General features: G+C 51.8%; 2 protein-coding genes and 1 long non-coding RNA gene across 4 annotated transcripts; 1 reads left to right on the forward strand and 2 right to left on the reverse strand.

Moving 5' to 3' along the window:
- Nucleotides 1-190: 190 nt before the first annotated feature.
- LOC104058660 (argininosuccinate lyase) lies at nt 191-9,893 on the reverse strand. Its single transcript, XM_054085289.1, has 17 exons — nt 9,694-9,893; nt 9,046-9,107; nt 6,832-7,026; nt 5,791-5,874; nt 5,581-5,637; nt 5,217-5,314; nt 4,619-4,696; nt 4,237-4,314; nt 3,762-3,814; nt 3,259-3,321; nt 2,927-3,041; nt 2,204-2,288; nt 1,971-2,030; nt 1,641-1,724; nt 1,290-1,370; nt 922-1,028; nt 191-421 (listed from the first exon to the last, which is right to left on the reverse strand). The coding sequence occupies exons 2-17, from the start codon at nt 9,055-9,057 to the stop codon at nt 271-273; spliced, it is 1,401 nt and encodes a 466-aa protein (XP_053941264.1). The 5' UTR covers nt 9,058-9,107; nt 9,694-9,893; the 3' UTR covers nt 191-270.
- Nucleotides 7,112-19,009, forward strand: LOC128854188 (uncharacterized). 2 transcript variants are annotated; one of them, XR_008453158.1, is made up of 5 exons: nt 7,112-9,127; nt 12,971-13,071; nt 16,842-16,963; nt 18,248-18,463; nt 18,534-19,009. It is a non-coding gene; the product is annotated as an uncharacterized LOC128854188 (long non-coding RNA). The 2 variants fall into 2 exon arrangements; XR_008453159.1 differs by having other exon boundaries at nt 18,282-18,463.
- Nucleotides 14,980-23,942, reverse strand: LOC104056157 (argininosuccinate lyase). The gene is made up of 17 exons (XM_054085288.1): nt 23,936-23,942; nt 22,415-22,477; nt 20,704-20,898; nt 19,787-19,870; nt 19,577-19,633; nt 19,210-19,307; nt 19,016-19,093; nt 18,490-18,567; nt 18,294-18,346; nt 17,868-17,930; nt 17,544-17,658; nt 16,851-16,935; nt 16,618-16,677; nt 16,434-16,517; nt 16,153-16,233; nt 15,672-15,778; nt 14,980-15,192 (listed from the first exon to the last, which is right to left on the reverse strand). The coding sequence occupies exons 2-17, from the start codon at nt 22,424-22,426 to the stop codon at nt 15,042-15,044; spliced, it is 1,401 nt and encodes a 466-aa protein (XP_053941263.1). The 5' UTR covers nt 22,427-22,477; nt 23,936-23,942; the 3' UTR covers nt 14,980-15,041.
- Nucleotides 23,943-24,903: the final 961 nt, after the last annotated feature.

Here is a 24,903-nt window from a genome sequence, read left to right on the forward strand (position 1 = left end):
CCCTCAATGCATGCACTGACGCTTCTGCTGTTCTACCTACCAGCTCCCTAGAACTTGATATACCTTAATCCAGCTCCTCTGCCAGGTTCACACACCAGTGAACACTGCCTCAAGCCTTCCAAGAGCCGGGGAAGCCCAGCTTAGTTCTTGCCCCTTAGAAAAAAGACACAAGACAGGAGTTTCAGTGAACTACAATGCACCCCAATATTTATTAACTTCAGATTAGTGTGACAGGCACAATGCTGCATCCACGGGATCTCTCCCCACACTCTAAGCTTGTTCCTTGTGCCTCTTCACCAGCTCCCTCAGCTGCTCGATCTGAGCAGACACACTGCTCTTGGCGGTGCCACCCATGGCCGTGTACTGCTCCACGCTGTTGACCACATTGAAAACCTGGGAGACGTCGCTGCCAAACAGGGGGCTGGGGAGGCAAAGAGAAGAGGGGTCAGTGGAAAGCATTGGGTGCAGTTGGTGGCTGGACATGTGCACTGTCTGCGGAGAGGGTGAGGGGGTGCAGACAGAGCCTTTTCCAAGGGACAAGGCCTCCTGCAGCCCTGCTCGGGCACGTTGAGTGCCTGGTGGGAGCTGCCCATGGCCAAGCAGAGAGTCGGCTCCAAGGGAAGAGCGAGGAATTTAGGAGCCAAACTCCTGTGGAGGGCTGGTGCCTCCAGGACAGGGTGAGTTTTTTCCTGTCCCTCCCAAAAGCGGCTGCCCACACCCTGCTGGAGCCAAGCGGCGGTGATGTTGTCCCCTGTTAATTCTTCCAGGCCCCACAGCAGCAGCAGTGATATCCACGCTGGGGCCTCTGGGGAGCTGCCTGGCTCAGGCATTTTGGGGACGGGCACCATGAGGAGGGCCCATGTGGATGGAGGCTGCTGCCTGCCCGCTGAGGGGAGCCAGGGCAAAACCACTGCTACGAACCTGATGCTCTTGAGGTCGTCCAGGCTGAGACTGTTGATGGGGATGCCTTTAGACTCGGCGAGGTGGACGGCCTTCCCGGAGGCGACGTGGGCTTGTCTGAATGGCATCTGCAGTGAGAAGCAGAGGCCGCAGTCAGTGACCAGGCACTGGGGGTGCAGCCTCAAAGGGAAAAATGGATGTGCTCTCATTTTTCTCCTTGTGTTCTTGTTTGCTTGTGTTCGCTTAGGGCAGTGCCATGTGAATCCAGGTTTGTTGACCCAGACTGGTCATCACCTGGGGACAGGACAGAAGGCCTCATCTCAGGTCCTCGCTGAGCAGTTTTCTGCATCCAAAGAAATCACAGCTCCAAGTCTTCCTCTGATACTTACTCCTTTCCGAACCAAGTAGAGAGCAAGGTCAGTAGACAGCATGTCGGGGCTCAGAGCCTTCTCCATGCTCTCCCTGTTGACCTGCAGGAAGCAAGGTCAGAGGGAGACGTTATCATCAACTCCTCCTTGGGGATATGTTAGCAGTCACAGTGAGGGGATTTCCTCTTTAAGGAACATGGCTCTAATAGAACCACCTGACTCCCAGAGCAGTGGGCAGTGGGGCCACAATGAACATTGTGGGAGAGGCACTCAACAGCCTTCACCTTAGGACCAATCTCCAGCTCTTTGCCCTATGTTACTCACAGAATGTGCCTCCCAACCACATTCAGCAGTGAGAGGCTGAAGCCTTACCTGGAGGGTAGAAATCACTCCAGTGGCAACCTGGAGCACAGCATTCAGGGTGTCCACAACGTCAAAGACAGCCTCCTTGTCCTCCTATGTTTGAATAGGGATTGAAATTACTGTAAGTCAGTCCGAGCAGCCCAGCGAGCAGAACAGGCAAGTCCTCCAGGGCTCCAGCTGCGGACTGAGGTGTCAGCTGCAGCGAGCTGTGCCTGAGCCCCTTTCTCACACCCCGCACAAGCGAGGTCTGTGCAGGGCAATGCAGTGGCAATGCTGCTCAAGAGCAGAAGAGAGCTCATCTGCTCAGCTAGACAAAGTGAAAACCAACATCTGTTTTACCTGCAGATCCTTGTTGTAGGTGCTGGGAAGGCCTTTGAGCACCATGAGAATAGCAGCCAACTACAGGGAGAAACAGCAAGGCAGTCAGCTCTGGGAAGAGAAGCCTTTGGCCCCAGCAGAGGCCCAGAGCTGAGGCTGGGCGCATGGCTTTACACAGAAACAAGAAGGAAGAGGATTCCTCAGCCCTAGTGTAAGCAGTTTCCCCATCCCTCTCCTTTCTTTAGCAGGCTCACCCGTCCAAACACACGACCAGCTTTGCTGCGGATCAGTTCCAGACTATCAGGATTCTTCTTTTGAGGCATCAGGCTGCTGCCAGTGCTGAAAGAGAGATGTTTGGGCTGTAACGGTGAGCAACACCCCAGTCCCTACAGACACAGACTAAGACAGGTCACGCAGTGCACTGACTCAGCTCTCCAAAAGTGATACACAAGTCCTCCTTCCCCAGACCCCTCTCTAGGATGTAGGAAAGCAGTGAGCTGAGCATGCTGACTTTCTCATGTTTCCCACAGCAGAGTCTTTGGTTTTGCAGTCTTGTCTTCACATGCCATGCAGTCCCAGCCCTCAGAGAGAAAGCACAAAGGGTGCTTCCTCCCTGTTTCCCCCAAGCTTCTATCTCCAGGACAGTCTAAGCATTGCTGTGCCCCCAGAGAGGAAGGGCTGTGGTTGTGCCACACGGAGAGGCAGGAGATCTGTTAGGATTGCAGCCAGGGCAGTCACGGAAGGGCTTTGGCAGGCATTCCCAGAAGAGGAGGAAGTTCCTTCTGCCAGCACTTGCTGGGGAGCAGCTGAATGCAGCCTTGGTTGAATTACCAGAATCAGGAAGAAGAGATCATTCCTGCCTTTCTGCCACCCTTCTAATCGCTTGGATTTTGGGCAGCAGGGGAGCCCAGCCACTGTCCCACGCTCTCAGCAGGGCAGAGCTGAGGAAAAGCCCTCCCCAGAACCCAGAAACCTACCAGTAGGTGTCAGAGAGGGTCAGAAAGCCAAACTCGCTGGTGCTGTAGATGATGAGATCTTCAGCCATTTTGCTAAGGTGGATCATCAGCAGGGTGGCAACAGAGAGGAATTCCACTGCAGGGAAAGCAGGAAATCGGGAGGTGACAAAGGTGCTTGTTTGCTTGACAGCCCAGGGAGCCCCATCCGGAATTTAAACAGGAGCAAAGAGGTTTTCTGTCCAATTACTTCCTCGTGAGGGATTTCAGTCCCCTTGTTAAACGAGGTCACTGGGAAGGTCTCGGAAGCCTGCTCCTAGGACAGTGGGGGAAAGGTGTGATCGAGTTGTGCTTACCCACAAAGTCTCTCTCACTAACGGCATCCATGCTGTTCAGGCTGATGGAAGCAAAATCCAGCTCTGAAAGGAAGGCGATGGAGAGAGAAGGTCAGGCTTGGCATGCCTGGAGCCTGACTGCAGCAGTGCCCCAGCATGCAGGGGACTGAGCCCTTGGGTAGTCCCAGAAACACAAACATGCTTAAGTGTCAGGCTGAGTGGGAGGTTGTTCTTAGCCCAAGGCAGCCAGCGTGCAGCAGAGGTGGTTTTGTTTATGCTCCCACCCGACAGGTATCTGCTGTCTTTTAGTAGTAAAAAGCCTTCTGGCTTACCAAGTCACTGGGAGTTGCCTCCCACCTGTGTCTCTTTGTATCAGATCATTCATTGTTTGTATTTATTACCCTCCATTCCCATGTTAAGATGCTGCAACACATCCAAAATAACATTAGGACAATTTATTGATGCTTCGCCAGCTGCCCAATATTGAGTAGTCCTGTGCCTCTCACTCACAGGGAGACACTTACCACTACGCAGAAGCTCTCTATCGATTTCCAGGGGGTTTCCAGCCAGAGCACCACTGCAGGGGAGAAAGAAACAGAAGACGTACCTCACACATTGCACACCCCAACCAAAACCTATCTCTAGCAGGCAGAGATGACACCTCTCTGAAGATTACCCTCTCCAAGTTCATTCTGGTGTCACACAAGGTGGCCTGAGGCTCATCATACTCTGATCTTTGCACTAAACCAGAAGTTCTCTTCCAAAGGGGGAGGTTTGGTTGATGAAAGCCTTGCAGTTATTGATTTCAAGAAGGGAGAACAGTGTCTCTGTTGTGAGAATTTTCTCTTTGGGGGAGTCTGCCCTTTGGTGAGAGAAGGCTTGCAGCTCTGCAGCACATGGTGTCCAAACCTCAGTGGTTCAGGGGATGTGAAGAACTTCATCTTAACCATTTCACAGGGCAAGGTGAGGCCCAAGAATTAAAGAGAAAGTAAGCTGTACCTTCCCAAAGGCAAGACATTGATCCTCCTCTTCGCTTCTACCAGGCGCTCAGAATCACGGGTCAGAGCAACAGCGTGGCTAGGGAAGACACGAGAGATGAGACAGCTGAACTCACAGAACGTCACACGACCCAAGATGTAGTTGTGGCCAAAGGACAGAACATAGATGGAGTCAGCCTCCACTGCTCTGTCAGTGCTTGGATCACAGGTTGGTCAGAGCCACACAGAGCCACTGGGAGTTCCTCTTCCAGTTGGCAAAGTCAGCTCTAGATTGTCACCACCCCCAGCTGTCCCCACAGAGCAAAATGCACTCCAGGGTTGCAGCTGAGCAGAGCCCTGAGGGTGGAGAAGGCTTCTCCCAGCTGAGTGAGAAAGAGGGTTACCTGAGCAAGAACTGGCTCCATCTGATGGGCTGAGCTTTCTGCAGGTGGGTGTAGCCAGGGAGGATGACATCAATTTCTCTGCATGTCAGAAGAGAGAAAGAGGTGAGCAGCAACTGTCAGGATTTGCTGGCAAGGTCGCAAAAGAGAATGTCGTTAGCCTGTGTGGTGCAGAATCTGGTCTCTCTCTTCCTCTCTCTTGCTACCTAAGCACACAGGGGTGAGATCTCCCATCCCAGCCCACTACTGGTTTGGAGTGTAGTGTGTGAGGGGAAGAGTTAGGCAGGGAGGTAACTCAGCTGATTTTTCTCATACATGGCAACTTGAAACATGTAAAAGTCCTGACTCTTTGATGGATCTGACACCTTCTACAGTCTCCCACTTACCTTCCACCTCGATTCCTTTGCCAGGATACACTGGGAGAAGAGGAAAGTGGCAGGAGAAAGAGAGCCTGTTGTCTTTCCCCGTGTTTTCACACAATGCCTATCTGTAATCTCTACAGAAGATCTTGCTGATGCCTGGGAATGGTTCAGTCAAAGAGCAAGCCTGGAAGTCTCCTGCCCCAGAAAAACTAATGCCACACCTATAGAGAAGGACTTACATGGCAGCACGTTCCACCAGGGTCTTGATGAGCTGCAGGAGGTGAGTGGAGATGACAGAGAGGGAATTCTTCATGAACAGCTTCAAGTCGGTCACAACCTGTGTGAGATTGGCCACAGTCAGACAAAGCAGAATGGGACTTTCTTCATGACCAGGTATTGTTCAGCAGTAAGCTGTGGCAGAGTTGTCCCCTCCTTGTTCTAGGTGATGGGAAGGGACATCTTCTTCTCCTCATCTGATCACTTTGATGAGGTCAAGTCACCGTGTCTTGCTTTCCAGGGAGAGAGCCAAAGGCCATTCTTGTCCAAGGTGCCCTGAAGTGGTGAGGGAGGAGTACAGAGAAGAAAAAGAGTCTGTGTACCTACCTGGTCATTCCTGCTTCTTCCAGTGTGTAGCTTTCCAGCTATGTCTCCTATCAGCTCCTGAGGACAAGAGGAGGATTTCTATCAGTGTCTCTGTGCTCTGAGGAGGAGACTCCACAGGAGCAGACCTTCTGCCTGTACAGAGGTACGTGCACTTCATGTCAGGCAGATCTAATTACAGAGGAACAGGAGCAAGAGGTGAGTGGACCGAACCTTTAGTCTGCGTTCGTTGGCAGTGTGGATATCCTCATCGCTTGGGGTCACCCCAAAGGCTCCTTTAGACCATTCCTCAGAGATCTACAAACATCAGCAGAAACACCAGTCAGCCCTGTGGTCACCCTGCTGCGCACGGGGCTGTGAGCGTCCCCAGCACACACCGACTTCTGCCGTCCCAAGGGGAGTCAAAGTGTTAATCCGAGCAAGCTCTGGCATTCCTGTTCTTTCAGGCCAAGGCTGGCTGCTTGCTCTTCCCAGCTGCTCTCCCCTGCACTCGGTGGGATTCACCTCTCCCCATGATGACTGTGCTGTGCTATTGCTCTGGGAGGATTTAAGCATTGCAATGAAAAGGAGCTGCAATGTCAGGGATTGCTTTTGCATTGCCCATAAAGATTGTCCTACACAAACACAGTATGGAGCCACCATTGTCCATGGTGGGTGAGCAATGACAATGGATATTTGACCAAAGTGCTCAGCTGCCGACTTCTCTTCACCCCTATACAATGCTGTGCATCGTCTCCTACCAGCTCAGGCTGCCTGACCCAAAAGGATCCCAAGAGCCAGCAGAAAAAGAACATTCCAGATTCATAATACCACAATTCCTTGTGAATGTTTGGTCTGAAGAGGATGGGCAGGCAGGTCACACCGAGCACACCTCACCAAGGTCCCGGGGCTGCCATAATGAGCACTGACAATGTGCACATCAGGGCTTCAGGCTGTCCCTGGGAGTCCATCAGCCCATTCCCACCCTACTGCTGGGCTGCGGTGCCTTTAGTGGGATGCAACCAGAGCAGCGATCCCCTGCCCAGAAGGTCTCCAAGAGTATTTTGGATAATACTCATGGGCCTGTCATGTCCATGATTTAGGACAGCAGTCTCTTTCATAAGCACTTCAGCATGTACCTGGCGCTAAGGAACAGGACATAAGGACATTTAAAGATGCTTTGTAGAACAGCAAAGCAGGGAGACAACTACAGCTGCTGTCAGATAAGAAGCCATTTTTCCAGCGTACATAACAGATGTGAAGGACATAAAATACCTTTTCCAGGCCACCCAGGATCTTCTCCAGCTCAGCTTTAGTTAGGATCCCAGACTTCTCCAAGGCTTTGGCATAAGCCATACTCCCCTGAATATCAACTTCAGCCAGTCTCCGATCATAGGTGATGGACGCATTGAGAATCTCCAGGACTGGATCTGTGCTTCCACTGAATCTTCCTCCCCAAAGTTTACCCCCCTGAGGGAAAGGAAGAAGCAAATTAAGGAGCTTTAATAACTTTGGTTATGGTCCTATGCGTGTAACTTCCAGTGCTCTGTTTACCCAATGTAAAGGCCGTGCTCAGCTGTGTCCTTTTAACGCGGTAGAACTGAGCAGAAAGACCCCTGGATTTCAAGACTTTTGGCAAGCAGTTGAAGAGAAGCTGTCACTGTCACTGGCATTTGGTCCTTGAGGTGTCAGGTCTGGCTCAGGAATCTTCCGAGGCACTTCACCTCCGCAGGACTCCAGAGGGAGTCCCTGAAATGAGCAGCAGGGTGTGTGATGCAAGACCTGCATGGATTTCTCTTTTGAGGCAGCTACAGATCAGCAACCCATTAGGAGCCTCTTAAAGTGTGTGTGGCGGGGGGGAGGCAGAATAAAGCGGTACATAAGAAATATATCCTCTTATATAGGATATAGTTATAGTATATCCTCTACATCCTTTCTGTGCTGTTAAGCTAATACTTTTTTCTTTGATTGACTCTAGGTCAGCACAAGACACATTATGAACTGTTTGGAAGCATCTCCAGAGTCCATGATGTGCTTAGAAGCTTTGGGATAAGGCTAGGATAGAACTGGTTAAGGTGCAGGCTCCAGGAGCTCTGGGTTCCTTTCGACATCAGAAACGGTCAGAAAAAGAAACAGAACAGTTTTAAAACATATAGAAACAAAATCTGCTTTTCCACCCAAACCAAGATTCCTATTAGTAATGTTAGAATCTTGAATGTGTCATCTACAGAACCACCTCACTGCGTGACCACAGCCAGGCACACAACTCAGCAACGCAGGGCAAGCAGCATCTGGGTAAGCTTTCTTCACCAGAGGTGAGCTCACAGCCAGGTGTGTCCCTCAATGAAAAAGCTTCTACTTGCCCAGGGGGAACACTCCTGAAGCCCTAACTCTGGCAAAGTTGCACTGAAACAGGTAGGAATTCTGCCTATGTGGAGACCTTATGACGTATCCAAGATTTCAAAAGCAACTCCAGCACTAGTAGGCACAAAAAGGAAACCGGAGGGCATTTAAAGGAAGGGCCTAAATACCATTACCATTGCAGAATGGATAATGATTGTTAATCTACTTCATTTTTTAAGCCCCTCTGTCAAGTCTCCTCCCATGCTGCACACTGTGACTACCATGGGCAGCAAGAGGCCGGCGGGAGAGCTGCCAGCTGGTCTGTGCCAGGGCTTTATCAGTCAGACAAAGCGCTGTGAGTAACCTTAGAAACTTCTTCATTAGTGACTGTGCCCACATCTCTGCTGATTCCTGCTGAAACAACGTGCCTGAGAGGACAGCAGGAGAGAGCCTGGAGTGGTAAGAGTGTAGGCACATGTGCCTTGCTGAATTATGACAGCTTTGTCAGGAAGCTGAGGGAAGGCAGAAGGGGGAATCAGAATTGGAAGAGAAAATGTTAGAGGTCCTCAATGTGCATGAGGTGCCCGCAGGAGCAGGGCACAGGGGTTTAAATGAAAAGCAGCAAAGGCGAAGAGCTTGGATGGGGAATGGGTCTATCTGGAATAACTTCAGTATTATGAGTTTACATCAAAGTAAGAAGTGGGTCAGCAGAAACGTTGCGACACATCCATTTGTAATCAGGAAATCAAAACTGAAAGATTAACTTTAGCTGCTCCAGGGCTCTGGTCAGAGAAGCGGCTGCTGCAGGCTGGCAGCTGACGGACACTTGTCTGTAACCCAGAGCAGAGGAGGCCAGGGCTGCAGGAGCTGTTCGGAAGGCAGAAAGCGTGACTCGCTAAGATGTCTGGTCACGTCTCGCCTACCAAGCACAGAAACCGAAAATGCAGCGTTTGTACAGACGAGTGTTTGCACAGGCTGCTGTGAAGTACTCCTGGGTCATCGGGGATGAACATCGGTTATCGGTCTGTCCCAGGTAGAAGGGAAAACCTGAAGGCAGTGGCAGGCTGTTCTGCTGCAGACTTAGTTTAACTCACCTGCCCAGAGCACCCAAGACCACCGCGCCTGAGAAGCAAAGTTCACCCTCACCTCGGCTGCCATGTCGGATGGGATTTGGCTCCTGTGTGCAGCGATTCCGGCAACAGTGCAACCTGTGGAACAGCAAGGGGAGGTGAGGCTCCAGCCCTGGCCCCACTCCTCAGCCCTGGGGCAGGATAGGGCTCCCGGGGCGGGATGGGGTCCCCGGTTCCCAGCCCCAATCTGGCTCCAGGACGGGGTCCCCGGTGCAGGATGGGGTGCCTGGTTTCTGGTCCCAGTCCGGCTATAGGACAGGGTCCCTAATGCTCAGTTCCCAACCCAGCTGCAGGTTGGGGGTCCCCAGTGCAGGATGGGGTCCCCGATTCCTGCTTCCCAGCCCAGATTTGGCTCCAGGATGGGGCCCCCCAGTGCAGGACAGCGTCCTTGGTGCAGGACGGGGTCCTGATGCTCAGTTCCCAGCCCCAATCAGGGTGTAGGATGGGGTCCCCGGTGCAGGATGGGGTCCCTGGTGCCCAGTTCCCAGCCCCGATCAGGGTGCAGGACAGGGTTCCCGGTGCAGGATGGGGACCCTGGTGCCCAGTTCCCAGCCCCGGTCCAGCTGCAGGACGGGGTCCCTGTGCCCGGTTCCTGCCCCCCCCCCCCCCCGGCTGCAGGACGGGGCTCCCGTGCAGGATGGGGTCCCGGTGCAGCCCCGCTCACCTGCTCGCAGCTCAGCCCCGCCGCTCTCCTCTCCCGGCCCCGCTCCCCGCTTTTACCCGCCCGGGCCGGGGAGCGGCTCGTCCCGCCCTGCCGGGGCGGGGTGTCCCGGGGCGGGATATCCCGGTGTCCCGGGGGGGCGGGGATCGAGGGGCTGTGCCGGGGTGCCGGGCATTGTAGCGGCTTGGGGGTCCCGGGGGGATCCCCAGCCGCCCCCCTCCTGGAGCCGTCTCACAGCGCCGCTGCTGTGCGCAGGGTTTGTTCTCTGGACGCGGACGGAGTCGTTTGAGGCGGGGCAGGAAGGACATCCCAGTTTTCTTTATAGAATCATATCATCGAGTCCAACCATTCCTATCTGCCACTAAACCATGTCCCTGAACACCTCATCTACCCATCTTTTAAACCCCTCCAGGGATGGGGGCTCCACCCCCTCCCTGGGCAGCCTCTGCCACTGCCCCATGACGCCTTCTGTAAATCATTTTTTCCTGCTATCCAGTCTGGCCCTCCCCTGGTGCAGCTTGAGGCCATTCCCCTTGTCCTGTCCCCTGTCACCTGGGAGAAGAGCCCAACACCCTCCTCTCTACAACCTCTTTTCAGGCAGTTGTAGGCAGCAATGAGGTCTCCCCTCAGCCTCCTCAAAGCTCAGATTCCGTGTCTGGATTCATAGGAATTCATAGCTGCTCAAAAATTTCCCCTTATGATCATTTTTTTCTGGGATAATGTCCCTGTTCCCTTGCAGAGTTCCAGGCTTGTGGGTGCACAGAGCATCTCACTGTCTATGTTGCGAAAACCACTCTGAACCATTTTGTTCCTCTACTCATGTTCTTATTTTATGAATGTCTTTGTTGTTATTCTGGGCTTTGACAGGAGGTTGCTGAGGGTTTGCGTCCAGTTCTGGAGTCCTCAGCACAGGAAGGACACGGAGCTGTTGGAGCGAGTCCAGAGGAGGCCACAGAGATGATCCGAGCGCTGGAGAACCTCCCATAGGAGGACAGGCTGAGAGAGTTGGGGTTGTTCAGCCTGGAGAAGAAAAGGCTGCAGGGAGGTCTTAGAGCAGCTTCCCAGGACTGAAAGGGGCTCCAGAAATGCTGGGGAGAGGCTCTTAATCAGGGAGGGCATGGAGAGGACAACGGTGAATGATTTTAAGCTGAAAGGGGAGATTGAGATGAGATCTTGGGGAGAAATGTTTTGCTGTGAGGGTGGGGAGGCCCTGGCCCAGGTTGCCCAGAGCAGTGGTGGCTGCCCCATCCCTGGAGGGGTTCCAGGCCAGGTTGGATGGGGCTTGGAACAACTTGATCCAGTGGGAGGTGTCCCAGCCCATGGCAGGGGGTGGGACTTGGTGGGCTTAAAGGTCTCTTCCAACCCAAACCTTTCTAGGATTCTGTGATTCTATGATTTGCAAAACAGAAAGGACTGATTTTCATCCAGAATGAGTCAAATACAGGGAAGGGCTTCACCTTGTGGTGTTGGTGCTGTGCTCCAGGTTAGCGCTGAGGAACATGCACAGTCCTTGTGAAGACTGTACATTCTTCTGTCCGAAGAAACTGTTCTGGAATTGCCCAAAGTGGGAGAGGGAAGGGGGTGAGCACTGAAGGGAAGGGGTTAGAGGACAGCCCTGGTCCTGGCACCTCTCCCTCAGAGACCACTTGTGACCAGCAGGGCTAGAAAAGGGAAAATGGTGTCTCTGTGGCACTTTCAGTCTTCCCCTATGTCTGCTTTGCTATTTGTGTTTTCACATCATTAACCCTATGTATGTGATATGTGACAGCTTTGATTTCTGACTGTTATCTGTGCTTAAACACTTTCACAGTCAGATCCAACAGTGAAAGCTCCAGATTCGGTTCCACTAGTCTGAGGCCTCTTTGTGATTTTTTCCACTTATCCATGTGTTCCCCTCTGTAACGTGAGGAACTGGAATGGCTGAAGAATTGGTCAAATTGGTTTGTGTTGCCCCGGAAAAGAAAAGCCCAGCCTGGATGGATGTGCTTGGATAATTGCTGTCTCAAATTCATCCATGGTGCCTGCAGGGGACGTTGCAGTCAGTGAATCTGTTCCACAGCTCTTGTGGTGGCAGAGAAATGTTAGAAGCTCAGCTTCTTTAACAGAGAGCTGGGGGATAAAAAGGCCGAGGACAGCAGTTTGTTTAGGAGACAAAGTATTCAGTAGGATTTTTCCCAAGAGTAAAAGCAGATTAGAGATCTTTTACTTCAGGGGATCCCAGTGAGGACATCGCTGCTTTCTGTAATATTTCGAGAGTCCTTCTGTAGGTTTGTTATCTGCTTGGGTGTCAAATAGAGCTACGCAGCCGCTCACTGAGAGTTTCCACAGCTCATGATCGGCCATTCTTGGATGAAGTCCACTCTTGTGGTCTGTGATGGAACAGGGATCTCACAGAATCATGGAATGTTTTGGGTTGGAAGGGACCTCAAAGCCCATTCAGTTCCAACACCCTGCCATGGGCAGGGACACCTCACACTGGACCAGATTGCTCCAAGCCCCATCCAACCTGGCCTGGAACACCTCCAGGGATGGGGCAGCCACCACTGCTCTGGGCAACCTGGGCCAAGGCCTCCCCACCCTCACAGGAAAACATTTCTTCCTAAGATCTCATCTCAGTCTCCCCTCTTGCAGCTTAAAACCTTTCCCTTTGTCCTATCCCTGCACTCCCTGGTCCAGAGCCCCTCCCCAGCTCTCCTGGAGCCCCCTTCAGTCCAGGGAAGCTGCTCTAAGGTCTCCCTGCAGCCTTTTCTTCTCCAAGCTGAACAACCCCAACTCTCTCAGTCTGTCCTTGTATGGGAGGTTCTCCAGCCCTCAGATCATCTCTGTGGCCTCTTCTGGACTCGCTCCAACAGCTCCATGTCCTTCGTGTACATAGGACTTCAGAACTGGATGCAGGGCTCCTGGTGGGATCTCACAAGAGCAGAACAGAGAGGCCGAATCCGCTCCCTCACCCTGCAGTTTCCACTGCTATGGATGCAGCCCAGGGTATGGTTTCCAAGCCATTGTTCCTTCTGTCTGTATAGATCTTCCTGTAGTAAAGGACTGAGCATGAAAAACCTAAATTACAATGACTCATAGTGGGGTCGTGGTGAAAGTTTGGATCCACTGTGGTCCACACAGTCCTGTAATGCCTGTGGACCTTCAAAGACCTCCACATTTAAATTGTTTCACAATTTTAAGAAAAGGGTGGATTGGTAGGAAATACCAGTGATTATGAATGACTCATTTAAGTAGGAAACCAAGATGTGATAATCTATTAAGACCTCTGTTTTGCTTTCAGTTTGTCCAGGCCTTGTGTTACTCGGCATTGGCTACAAGGAACAACGCTGAGCAGTTGCTGCTGGAAGGGAGAGAAAATCTATTTAGTGGCGGCCTTTAAAGGTACTGGGCAGGAGCTAGGACATATAGGGGAAATATACATATTTATATATAGGACATATATACATATAGGGGAAAAAGAGGAGTGGTGCAGATTGAGGAAGCTTATAAGGCCCCAGCCTAGAGAAGAGAAGGCTGCGGGGAGACTTTAGAGCAGCTTTAGAGCATGGCAGTTCGTACTATCTGTGCTCCAGTCCTTACCCTAAACACTGTGAGGCAATGCTTGTGTTCCATTCCCTGTGTTTGGTACAGAGTCTTGCAGCTCTGAGCCAATAACGTGTTGCCCATCAGCGGGGAGGGCAGGGTGCTGAGCAAAACTCCAGGTTTAAAGCACTGCAACAGAAAAGAAATTGTCCATGACAAAATCAGAGCTGCTGTGCTGTGGGTGCCAGGTTTAAGCTGGTTTACTGTTCAACAAAAACTGCCGCACCTTCCCTGTAGCCGAGTGTTCTTTCTCTACCTTTAGAATCAAGTCGCAGGCATATTCCATCCAGAACTCACTGCAGAACAATAGCAGGGAATAATGTTTCAAGTGTTTGTTTAAACAAATATTTTCACCCTCAGGAAGATACAGGGTTGCTGCGTTCTCCTTTGCCAAGTAAAGTTTTCCCTGGCCTCTATTCTGATGGCATTTTTGTGTGGACAGAAGGAAGACAGTACAAGATTTGTAAGAGGGACTAGCCATGCCAGTCTCTTTTCAAGCATTCTGCCCAAGCCAGCCTGGCCCAGGTCACACAGAGGGAAAAGCTTGACCTGGGACCATGCAACCCCTGTGCCTGGGTGAAACCCAGAGCCAAAGGTGGTTTTGTGATGGGCTGGAATGCCCCCTGGGTTGACCTGCTGGCCCAGTCCTGCCTAGGACTATGCAAGTTTCTGTGGCAGGTGGTGAGGAGGCTTCTTGCTGCCGCTTAATCCCGTCATCCAGAAGGCAGTTGGGCAGGCAAGCATAATCGATGAGGAGGGGAGTGATAGCTAGAGATGTGGCACATGTTGCAAATGCAGCACCAGCTGCACTTTGTGCACACCCCAAGCCTCCCTCAGCAGGTTGAGTAGCCTGCTCTGGCACTGCTGCATCCAGCCTTGTGCTGCATGGGACCATAGAATCATTTAGGTTGAGGAGGATCCTTAAGATCGAGTCCATCTGTAAACCTAAGACTGCCAAGCCCATGACTGAACCATGCCCCTAAGCACCATGTCTAGGCATCTTGTACGTGCCTCCAGGGATGGTGATTCCACCACTGTCCTGGGCAGCCTGGGCCAGTGCTTGACAACCCCCTTGGTAAAGAAATTGTTCCTAATATCCAAACCTCCCCTGGTGCAACTTAAGGCTATTTCCTTTCGGCCCATCATTTGTTACATGGGAGAAGAGACCAACACCCACGTTGCTACAACCTCCTTTCCGGGAGCTGCAGAGAGCAATGAGGTCTCTACTGACCCTCCTCTTCTCCAGACTAAACAGCACCAGGTCCCTCAGCTGCTCCCAGAACCCTTGGGCTCCAGGCCCTTTCCCATCTCCGTTCCCTTCTCTGGACACGCTCCAGCCCCTCAGTGTCTTTCTTATAGTGAGGGGCCCAGAACTGAACACAGGATTCAAGATGTGGCCTCAATAGTGCTGAGTATAAAGGGAGGATGACTTCCCTGTCCATCACCCACCCTTTCGAGAGACAAACTTTCAGGTCTCTTGTTGTAGACAGACACCTCCTGGTGTTTCTGTGTCTACCTACCAGCCCCCCAAAAGTGGAACACCACATAACCCACCATCCCTCAAAGACAGGGGAGAGGCCCCTTTCTTTCACGCCAGTGAACACTTCCTCAAGCCTTACAAGAGCCGGGGAAGCCCAGCTTAGTTCTTGCCCCTTAGAAGTAAGACACAAGATCGGAGTTTCAGTGAACTACAATGCACCCCAATATTTATTAACTTCAGATTAGTGTGACAGGCACAATGCTGCATCCACGGGATCTCTCCCCACACTCTAAGCTTGTTCCTTGTGCCTCTTCACCAGCTCCCTCAGCTGCTCGATCTGAGCAGACACACTGCTCTTGGCGGTGCCACCCATGGCCGTGTACTGCTCCACGCTGTTGACCACATTGAAGACCTGGGAGACGTCGCTGCCGAACAGGGGGCTGGGGAGGCAAAGAGAAGAGGGGTCAGTGGAGAGCGTTGGGTGCTGTTGGCAGCAGGACACGTGCACTGCCTGTGGAGAGGGTGAGGGGGTGCAGACAGAGCCTTTTCTAAGGGATAAGGCCTCCTGCAGCCCTGCTTGGGCATGTTGAGTGCCTGGTGGGAGCTGCCCATGGCCAAGCAGAGAGTTGGCTCCGAGGGAAGAGCGAGGAATTTAGGAGCCAAACTCCTGTGGAGGGCTGGTGCCTCCAGGACAGGGCATGAGTTTTTTCCTGTCCCTCCCAAAAGTGGCTGCCCACACCCTGCTGGAGCTGTTAATTCTTCCAGGCCCCACAGCAGCAGCAGTGATATCCACGCTGGGGCCTCTGGGGAGCTGCCTGGCTCAGGCATTTTGGGGACGGGCACCATGAGGAGGGCCCATGTGGATGGAGGCTGCTGCCTGCCCGCTGAGGGGAGCCAGGGCAAAACCACTGCTACAAACCTGATGCTCTTGAGGTCATCCAGGCTGAGACTGTTGATGGGGATGCCTTTAGACTCGGCGAGGTGGACGGCCTTCCCAGAGGCGATGTGGGCTTGTCTGAATGGCATCTGCAGTGAGAAGCAGAGGCCACAGTCAGTGACCAGGCACTGGGGGTGCAGCCTCAAAGGGAAAAATGGATGTGCTCTCATTTTTGGTTTGCTTGTGTTCGCTTAGGGCAGTGCCATGTGAATCCAGGTTTTCTGGGGTGTGAAGAAGGGAGGCATTAGGAGGTAAAACTCCACCTGTAAATTACTATCAAGTCCACCTGGCATCACTTCCACTACTTGGGATATATGTAAAGAATGGGTTTCCAGTGTTCGTGTTTGTTGACCCAGACTGGTCATCACCTGGGGACAGAACAGAAGGCCTCATCTCAGGCCCTCGCTGAGCAGTTTTCTGCATCCAAAGAAATCACAGCTCCAAGTCTTCCTCTGATACTTACTCCCTTATGAACCAAGTAGAGAGCAAGGTCAGATGACAGGATCTCAGGGCTCAGAGCCTTCTCCATGTTCTCCCTGTTAATCTGCAGAAAGCAAGGTCAGAAGGAGATGTTATCATCAGCTGCTCCTTGGGGACACATTAACCAGTTCTGGGGACCCTAATGAGCAGTATGAATGAGACACTCAAGAGCCTTCATCTTAGGAGCAGTTGAGCTATTTTCCCTGTGTTGGTCATAGGAAGCGGCCCCCAACTACATTCAGCAGTGAGAGGCTGAAGCCTTACCTGGAGGGTAGAAATCACTCCGGTGGCAACTGGGAGCACAGCATTCAGGGTGTCCACAACGTCAAAAACAGCTTCCTTGTCTTCCTGTGTTAGAACAGGGATGGAAATTACTGTAAGTCAGCCTGAGCAGCCCAACAGCCTGAGCAGCCCTGCAAGCAGAGCAGAAAACCAACATCTGTTTTACCTGCAGATCCTTGTTGTAGGTGCTGGGAAGTCCTTTGAGCACCATGAGAATAGCAGCCAACTACAGAGAGAAACAGCAAGGCAGTCAGCTCTGGGAAGAGAAAACCACGGCCCCAGCATAGGCCCAGAGCTGAGGCTGGGCGCATGGCTTTACACAGAAACAAGAAGGAAGAGGATTCCTCAGCCCTAGTATGAACAGTTTTCTCTTCCCCCTACTTTCTTTAGCAGGCTCACCCGTCCGAACACACGACCAGCTTTGCTGCGGATCAGTTCCAGACTATCAGGATTCTTCTTCTGAGGCATCACACTACTGCCAGTGCTGAAAGAAAGGTGTTTGGGCTGTAACGGTGAGCAACACCCCAGTCCCTACAGACACAGATCACGCCACATATTGGCCCAACTCTCCAAAAGTGATACACAAGTATTCCCTGGACCCCTCTCTAGGGTGTAGGAAAGCAGGGAACTGAGTGTGCTGGCTTCCTCATGTTTCCCACAGCACAGTCTTTGGTTTTGCAGTCTTGTCTGCAGGTGCCACACAGTCCTAAAGGGTCCTTCCCCCCAACAACACCCAGAATTTGTATCTCCAATCCAGTCTAAGCATTGCTGTGCCCCCAGAGAGGATGGAGGACCCCAACCGATGGGCTATGGTTGTGCCACACGGAGAGGCAGGAGATCTGTTAGGATTGCAGCCAGGGCAGTCACGGAAGGGCTTTGGCAGGCATTTCCAGAAGAGGAGGAAGCACTTGCTGGGGAGCAGCTGAATGCAGCCTTGGTTGAATTACCAGAATCAGGAAGAAGCGATCATTTCTGCCTTTCTGCCACCCTTCTAACGCTTGGACTTTGGGCAGCAGGGGAGCCCAGCCACTGTTCCACGCTCTCAGCAGGGCAGAGCTGAGGAGAAGCCCTCCCCAGAACCCAGAAACCTACCAGTAGGTGTCAGAGAGGGTCAGAAAGCCAAACTCGCTGGTGCTGTAGATGATGAGATCTTCAGCCATCTTGCTAAGGTGGATCATCAGCAGGGTGGCAACAGAGAGGAATTCCACTGCAGGGAAAGCAGGAAATCGGGAGGTGACAAAGGTGCTTGTTTGCTTGACAGCCCAGGGAGCCCCAACCAGAATTTAAACAGGAGCAAAGAGGTTTTCTGTCCAATTACTTCCTCGTGAGGGATTTCAGTCCCCTTGTTAAACGAGGTCACTGGGAAGGTCTCGGAAGGAAGACAGTGGGGGAAAGGTGTGATCGAGTTGTGCTTACCCACAAAGTCTCTCTCGCTAACGGCATCCATGCTGTTCAGGCTGATGGAAGCAAAGTCCAGCTCTGAAAGGAAGGCGATGGAGAGAGGAGGTCAGGCTTGGCATGCCTGGAGCCTGACTGCAGCAGTGCCCCAGCATGCAGGGGACTGAGCCCTTGGGTAGTCCCAGAAACACAAACATGCTTAAGTGTCAGGCTGAGTGGGAGGTTGTTCTTAGCCCAAGGCAGCCAGTGTGCAGCAGAGGTGGCTCTTCCTGCTCTGTCCTCACAGGCATTGCCTGCCTCATTGCAGTAGTAACAATTATGAAAGAAAGGCTTTGGGTCCAGGGCAGTGCATTACAGTGCCATTGGGAGCCATTTATCAATGCTTCCCTCTCTCCTAGATCTTACAGGTAGTCCTGTGCCTCTCACTCACAGGGAGACACTTACCACTACGCAGAAGCTCTCTATCGATTTCCACTGGGTTGCCAGCCAGAGCACCACTGCAGGGGAGAAAGAAACTGGAGTCATGCAAGATACCCTGCACATCCCAATCACACCTGAGCTCTAGGAAGCAGGGAAGGTGATTCTGAAGATTCTGCAGAGCAAAGCAAGGCCCGGTGAGTACACAAACAGTAGAACTTACCTCCCCAAAGGCAAGACGTTCATCCTTTTCTTCATTTCTCCCAGGCGCTCAGAATCGCGGGTGAGAGCAACAGCATGGCTAGGGAAGGACAGGAGAAGTCAAGCCATTGGAAAATGTCACTTTTCTTTCCAAGTGGTAAGCTGCCATGCCTGGAGTGTGGAATCCCCTCTGGAACAGAGGAGGCTGGAAATGCAGCCTGGGCACTCAGACCCTTTGAAGTGGAACAATCAGCAGCCATACAAGCTTTCTCATGTTACCCTGCTAGCTAAGGTGTAACCGTGGCCAAAGGGTGGAGCATAGATGGAGTCAGCCTCCACTGCCTCCACCATCCAGTCAGTGCTTGGGTCACAGGTTGGTCAGAGCCACACAGAGCCACTGGGAGTTCCTCTTCCAGTTGGCAAGGTCAGCTCTAGATTGTCACCACCCCCAGCTGCCCCCACAGAGGAAAATGCACTCCAGGGTTGCAGCTAAGCAGAGCCCTGAGGTTGGAGAAGGCTTCTCCCAGCTGAGTGAGAAAGAGGGTTACCTGAGCAAGAACTGGCTCCATCTGATGGGCTGAGCTTTCTGCAGGTGGGTGTAGCCAGGGAGGATGACATCAATTTCTCTGCATGTGATAGGAGAAAAAGAGGTGAGCAGCAGCCACCAGGACAGAGGGCAGTGGCACAGAAACTCCAGGGGGGCCCATCAAGGCTAAGGCTGTGCATACGGAGAAGGACTTACATGGCAGCACGTTCCACCAGGGTCTTGATGAGCTGCAGGAGGTGAGTGGAGATGACAGAGAGGGAATTCTTCATGAACAGCTTCAAGTCGGTCACAACCTGTGTGAGATTGGCCACAGTCAGACAAAGCAGAATGGGACTTTCTTCATGACCAGATATTGTTCATCAGTAAGCTGTGGCAGAGTTGTCCCCTCCTTGTTCTAGGTGATGGGAAGGGACATCTTCTTCTCCTCATCTGATCACTTTGATGAGGTGAAGTCACTGTGTCTTGCTTTCCAGGGAGAGAGCCAAAGGCCATTCTGGTCTGAGGTGCCCTGAAGTGGTGAGGGAGGAGTATAGAGAAGAAAACAAAGAGTTTGTGTACCTACCTGGTCATTCCTGCTTCTTCCAGTGTGTAGCTTTCCAGCTATGTCTCCTATCAGCTCCTGAGGACAAGAGGAAGATTTCTATCAGTGTCTCTGTGCTCTGAGGAGGAGATTCCACAGGGGCAGACCTTCTGCCTGTACAGAGGTACGTGCACTTCACGTCAGGCAGATCTAGTTACAGAGGAACAGGAGCAAGAGGTGAGGGGACCGAACCTTTAGTCTGCGTTCGTTGGCAGTGTGGATATCCTCATCGCTTGGGGTCACCCCAAAGGCTCCTTTAGACCATTCCTCAGAGATCTACAAACATCAGCAGAAACACCAGTCAGCCCTGTGGTCAACCTGCTGCGCACGGGGCTCTGAGCGCCCCCAGCACACACCGACTTCTGCCGTCCCAAGGGGAGTCAAAGTGTTAATCTGAGCAAGCTGTGGCATTCCTGTTCTTTCAGGCCAAGGCTGGCTGCTTGCTCTTCCCAGCTGCTCTACCCTGCACTCGGTGGGATTCACCTCTCCCCATGATGACTGCACTTTGCTATTGCTCTGGGAGGATTTAAGCATTGCAATGAAAAGGAGCTGCAATGTCAGGGATTGCTTTTGCTTTGCCTATAAAGATTGTCCGATACAAATACGGTATGGAGCCACCATTGTCCATGGTGGGTGAGCAATGACAATGGATATTTGACCAAAGTGCTCAGCTGCCGACTTCTCTTCACCCCTATACAATGCTGTGCATCGTCTCCTACCAGCTCAGGCTGCCCGACCCAAAAGGATCCCAAGAGCCAGCAGAAACAGAACATTCCAGATTCATAGTAACACAATGCCTTGTGAATGTTTGGTCTGACGAGGATGGGCAGGCCGGTCACACCAAGCACACCTGACCGAGGCCCCGGGGCTGCCATAATGAGCACTGACAATGTGCACATCAGGGCTTCAGGCTTTCCCTGGGAGCCTGTCAGCCCATTCCCATCCTACTGCTGAGCTGCAGTGCCTTTAGTGGGATGCAACCGGAGCAGCGATCCCCTGCCCAGAAGGTCTCCAGAGTACCGAGAGCAACTCAGGGAATTTATTATAGATGCTGTCAGAAAAGCAGCCATTCGATCCAGCAGAGATGACAAATATGAAGAAATAAATACCTTTTCCAGGCCACCCAGGATCTTCTCCAGCTCAGTTTTAGTTAGGATCCCAGTCTTCTCCAAGGCTTTGGCATAAGCCATGCTTGCCTGGATATCAACTTCAGCCAGTCTCTGATCAAAGGTAATGGAAGCGCTGAGCATCTCCATGACTGGATCTGTACTTCCGACAAACCTTCCTCCCATCATTTTATCACCCTGCAAGTAATGACGTTCAGAGGTGTGCTCAAAAGACTTAGTGATCTATCCCCTAAAAATGAGTTAATGTCCGTCCCATTCCATGTCGAAGTCAAACTGAGGAAGCTCAGGAATTTTTTTTTCAGTGCTGCACCATTGACCAGAAAAGCATTTGGCTTCGAGACCTTTGGCAAGTAGTGGCAGAGGTGGAGAACAAGACACCGTCACTAGCATTTGGCCCTTGAGGTGTCAGGTCTGGCTCAGAAACCCTCCAGGATACTTTACGTCTGCAAGACTTCTGAGGGAGTCTGTCCTGTTCTCGAAAATTAATATCAGGGCATAGGGGGCAACACCAGCACGGATCTTTCTTTTAATGCAGCTGCAAATCATTGACCCTTTGATAGGCTCTTGGCAGAGAAAATTAAGTAGGGTAATGCAGGATATAGTGAAAGGTAGTAGCTACTGTTTCTTGAAATAGTAAATAAGTCCCCACCCCTTTTAGGGAGAAAATATTTAGTTGACAAAGAGCTGTGGGCCAACTTCTGTAACTATGAAGCGTTTGAAGTTACAGTTTGAAGCATCTCCAGATTCCATGATGTTCATGCATGCTTTGGCATAAAATTAGCATAAAACTGGCTAAGCTGCAGAGTCCAGCAAGGGTCATCTGGGTACCTTTCAGTATTACAAATCTTGGGGTAAAATAAAAAGGCAAGAAAAAAACCCCATGGCTGCAAAGCACGCGCAGGAGGTCCTGAGCGACGGTGCTGGGTGGCTCTGGCTACCATGGACAGCGCCCTGAGCCCCGAGCGAGGGGGGACGGGACGGGGGGGAGGGCTATCATTGAATGGCTTGGGTGGGAAGGGACCTCCAACCCATCCAGTTCCACCCTCTGCCATGGGCAGGGACACCTCCCATGGGACCAGGGTCTCCAAGCCCCATCCAACCTGGCCTGGAACACCTCCAGGGATGGGGCAGCCACCGCTGCTCGGGGCAACCTGGGCCAGGGACTCCCCACCCTCACAGCAAAATATTTCTCCCTAAGATCTCATCTCAATCTCCCCTCCTGCAGCTCAAAACCATTCCCCTCGTCCTGTCCCTGCCCCCCCGAACAAAAGCCCCTCCCCAGCTTTCCTGTAGGCAAGTGTTTTTCAGGCAGGTTTGTCACTAGGAGCTGCAGAGGTGAAACTAGTTGGAAAAGCCCAGTTTTGCAGCTCGTAGCTGGGAAACCAGTCTCCTGGGATGAGTGGCAGAGGAGATGAGATATGAAAGGCCAGTGCTGCGAGCTAAGCGCTTGGATGGGGAAGAGGTATATAACTTTACTACTGTGGGTTTTCACCAGAGCTGGGCCATCGGAACTATCACAGCAAATATGATTGCTGTCCTCTTCTCCATTTAAAACCCCGGCAAACAAGTCAAGAAGAGAGAATTGCCCAAACAAGCACTACAAGTTGCAATGCTGTGGTTATCAAGCAGTTGAGCTCGCATTTGCCAGAGCTCCCCAAGACCACCCCACCAGAGAAGCAACATTCATCCTCACCTCAGCTGCCATCTCGGACGACGTTTTGCTCGTTTTTGCAGCGATTCCAGCAACTGGTGCAACCTGTGGAACAGCGAGCGGAGGTGAGGCTCTGGTTCCCAGCCCCGGTCCCAGTCTCGGACTGGGTGAAGGATGGGGTTCCCGGTGCAGTTGGGGTCCCGGTGCCCTGTTCCCATCCCTATCCGGTTGCAGGATGGGGTCCCCGGTGCAGGATGGGGTCCCTGGTGCCCAGTTCCCAGCCCTGATCTGGCTCCAGGACAGGGGTCCCTGGTGCAGGATGGGGTCCCCGTGCCTGGTCCCCGTGCAGGACGGGAGCCCTGGTGCAGCCGGGGTGCCGGTGCCCGGTCCCAGCCCGGTGCAGGATGGGGTCCCGGTGCAGCCCCGCTCACCTGCTCGCAGCTCAGCCCCGCCGCTCTCCTCTCCCGGCCCCGCTCCCCGCTTTTACCCGCCCGGGCCGGGGTGCGGCTCGTCCCGCCCTGCCGGGGCGGGGTGTCCCGGGGCGGGATGTCCCGGATTCGGCCCCATTTTGCTCCCCCTTAGCCCTTCCCACCCTTCTCCTGCCTCCAGCCCCTGTTGGACCACCAGGGTTAGCGAGTCAAGTTGCCCAGGCGGCAGGGATGCTGCAAGAAGGAGGGTTGGGAGAGATGCTCTCGTATTGGTTTTGAGTGAAGTTATTGCTGTTGCTTTAGGCAAGTGATCCCGCAGGACCAAAGGGTCTCGGTTTGGTTTCACTGACAGGTCAGCTCCTTTTCTGCAAATATCCTAGTACAGAACAGTTGCACCGCTCTGTGTCGACCTCCTCTAAGGAGCGGTCGTGTGTGTGAATGGACTTGGCACAGTGGCTGGATCGATGTTGCTCTGTCTTCATTGCCACCCCAGCAAACACACAAGAATAAAACGGATGGGAGCTAACGTACTCTTTCCCATTCCTGTGTGGATGAAACTTTCCATCCTGCTTGTATGGATGCTGCAGCCTCAGCTTTGGAGCTTCCTTGCTGTCACCAAGTGCATGGGATCACTCTTCCCAAGAAGCTCAGATGGGGGCTGTGGGTGTGAGGTTGTGCTCTGCAACCCTGGCAAATAGCCCGTATCTTAAACTCATCAAACCCTAAATATCATGGATATAAAGAACTGATTTATAATAAAATACAGGAGAGCTTTGGGAGCAGCAGCACTGGTTTCTCAGACATGGGGCACTTTTCTGCAGCCGCTCCACAGAAAGCAGAATGTTGCTGCTTTACCCAAATCTGCTTCTACAGTAGAATATTTTTCCACCTGCGTGGTCCAAACCTTTTACAGAGCTCAGGAAATGTACTCCAACTTTCCCATGCTCATTTTGTTGGGTTTTTTTCCCTTCCCTTTTTTCCTTTCTTACTGCTCTTCTCTCATTTTCAGCTTATCTCTTTTTCCTTTTCACGCTGGGACCTTTATGCTCAGAGCCAATTCCTTCCTACTCTGAAATCCTTCATTTTTACCACTTTTCTTCTCTTGTTCACCCTTTAGTAGTGTCCTTGTCCTCACTTTTGGCTTTGACAGGAGATTGCTGATGTGTTGGAAAAGCAGTAAGCCCTGAACTTAAACCCAGAATGAATCTATGTCAGTAAGAACTTATTAACCTATGTCTGATGTTACATGTGGTGAGGACGTGTGCTTCCACATGGGATCCGTCAGCAGAAGCACTGTTTGTTTAGCAAACTTCACAGGGATTAGTTTGCTTGTAGTAGGCTGCTTAAATCCTGTCCCAGTTTGTATCTAGATTATTAATTCTCATTTTCCTTATTTTAGTTGAAATGACCATCCAGGCAATAACCATCCTTTCTCTATAATGAGCAATGTAGAATATAGAATATTTTTTTTTATAATAAAAATGGAAGTTAAATTGTAAATCAAAGCAGAATTCATTAATGTAAAAATGAACATTGAAGAAGTAGGATTCTTAAAGCTGCTTGGAGACGGAGAGCTGAACTTTTTTTAGGAGAAAACAATTATATATCATTGCAAAATATATTTTCTAATGCAGAATGAAATGCATTCTCCTTAGTAACTTCTCTGTTTGTTCTAGTTTGGATATCTCTCCTCTTCCCATCATCTTCCTTCAGTAGGTTATTTGCTTACTGTATAAGAAAGACAAACTCTCCAAATCTCCACCCCAGAGTTAAACACCAAGGAAGATCTGAGGGAAAGGGCTTCTCCTCATTTTCCCCTCTGGCACAGCGAATGGCACATCGTTCATATGTTAATATTCCCAGCTACACCCTCTTCCATGCTGAAATACAGTGAGGTGGTACTAGAGATTAAATTGCCCGTTTTGCAGATCGAGACATTTAATTAAAATATTTCAGTGTCCTCAAAGAGGTGAACTTTATTTATACTCACTTTTGTAATCAGTCACAGCCTTACTATTTGTTTTAGAGAGCATTTTTTTCTGGAGGAGAGCGACACTTGGGGCAGGCAGCTCTGAAGAAGGGCTTGAGTGGTTACTAGAAATA

Source organism: Cuculus canorus, chromosome 20, assembly GCF_017976375.1.
Source record: "Cuculus canorus isolate bCucCan1 chromosome 20, bCucCan1.pri, whole genome shotgun sequence".
In the NCBI taxonomy this organism is placed as follows: domain Eukaryota; kingdom Metazoa; phylum Chordata; class Aves; order Cuculiformes; family Cuculidae; genus Cuculus; species Cuculus canorus.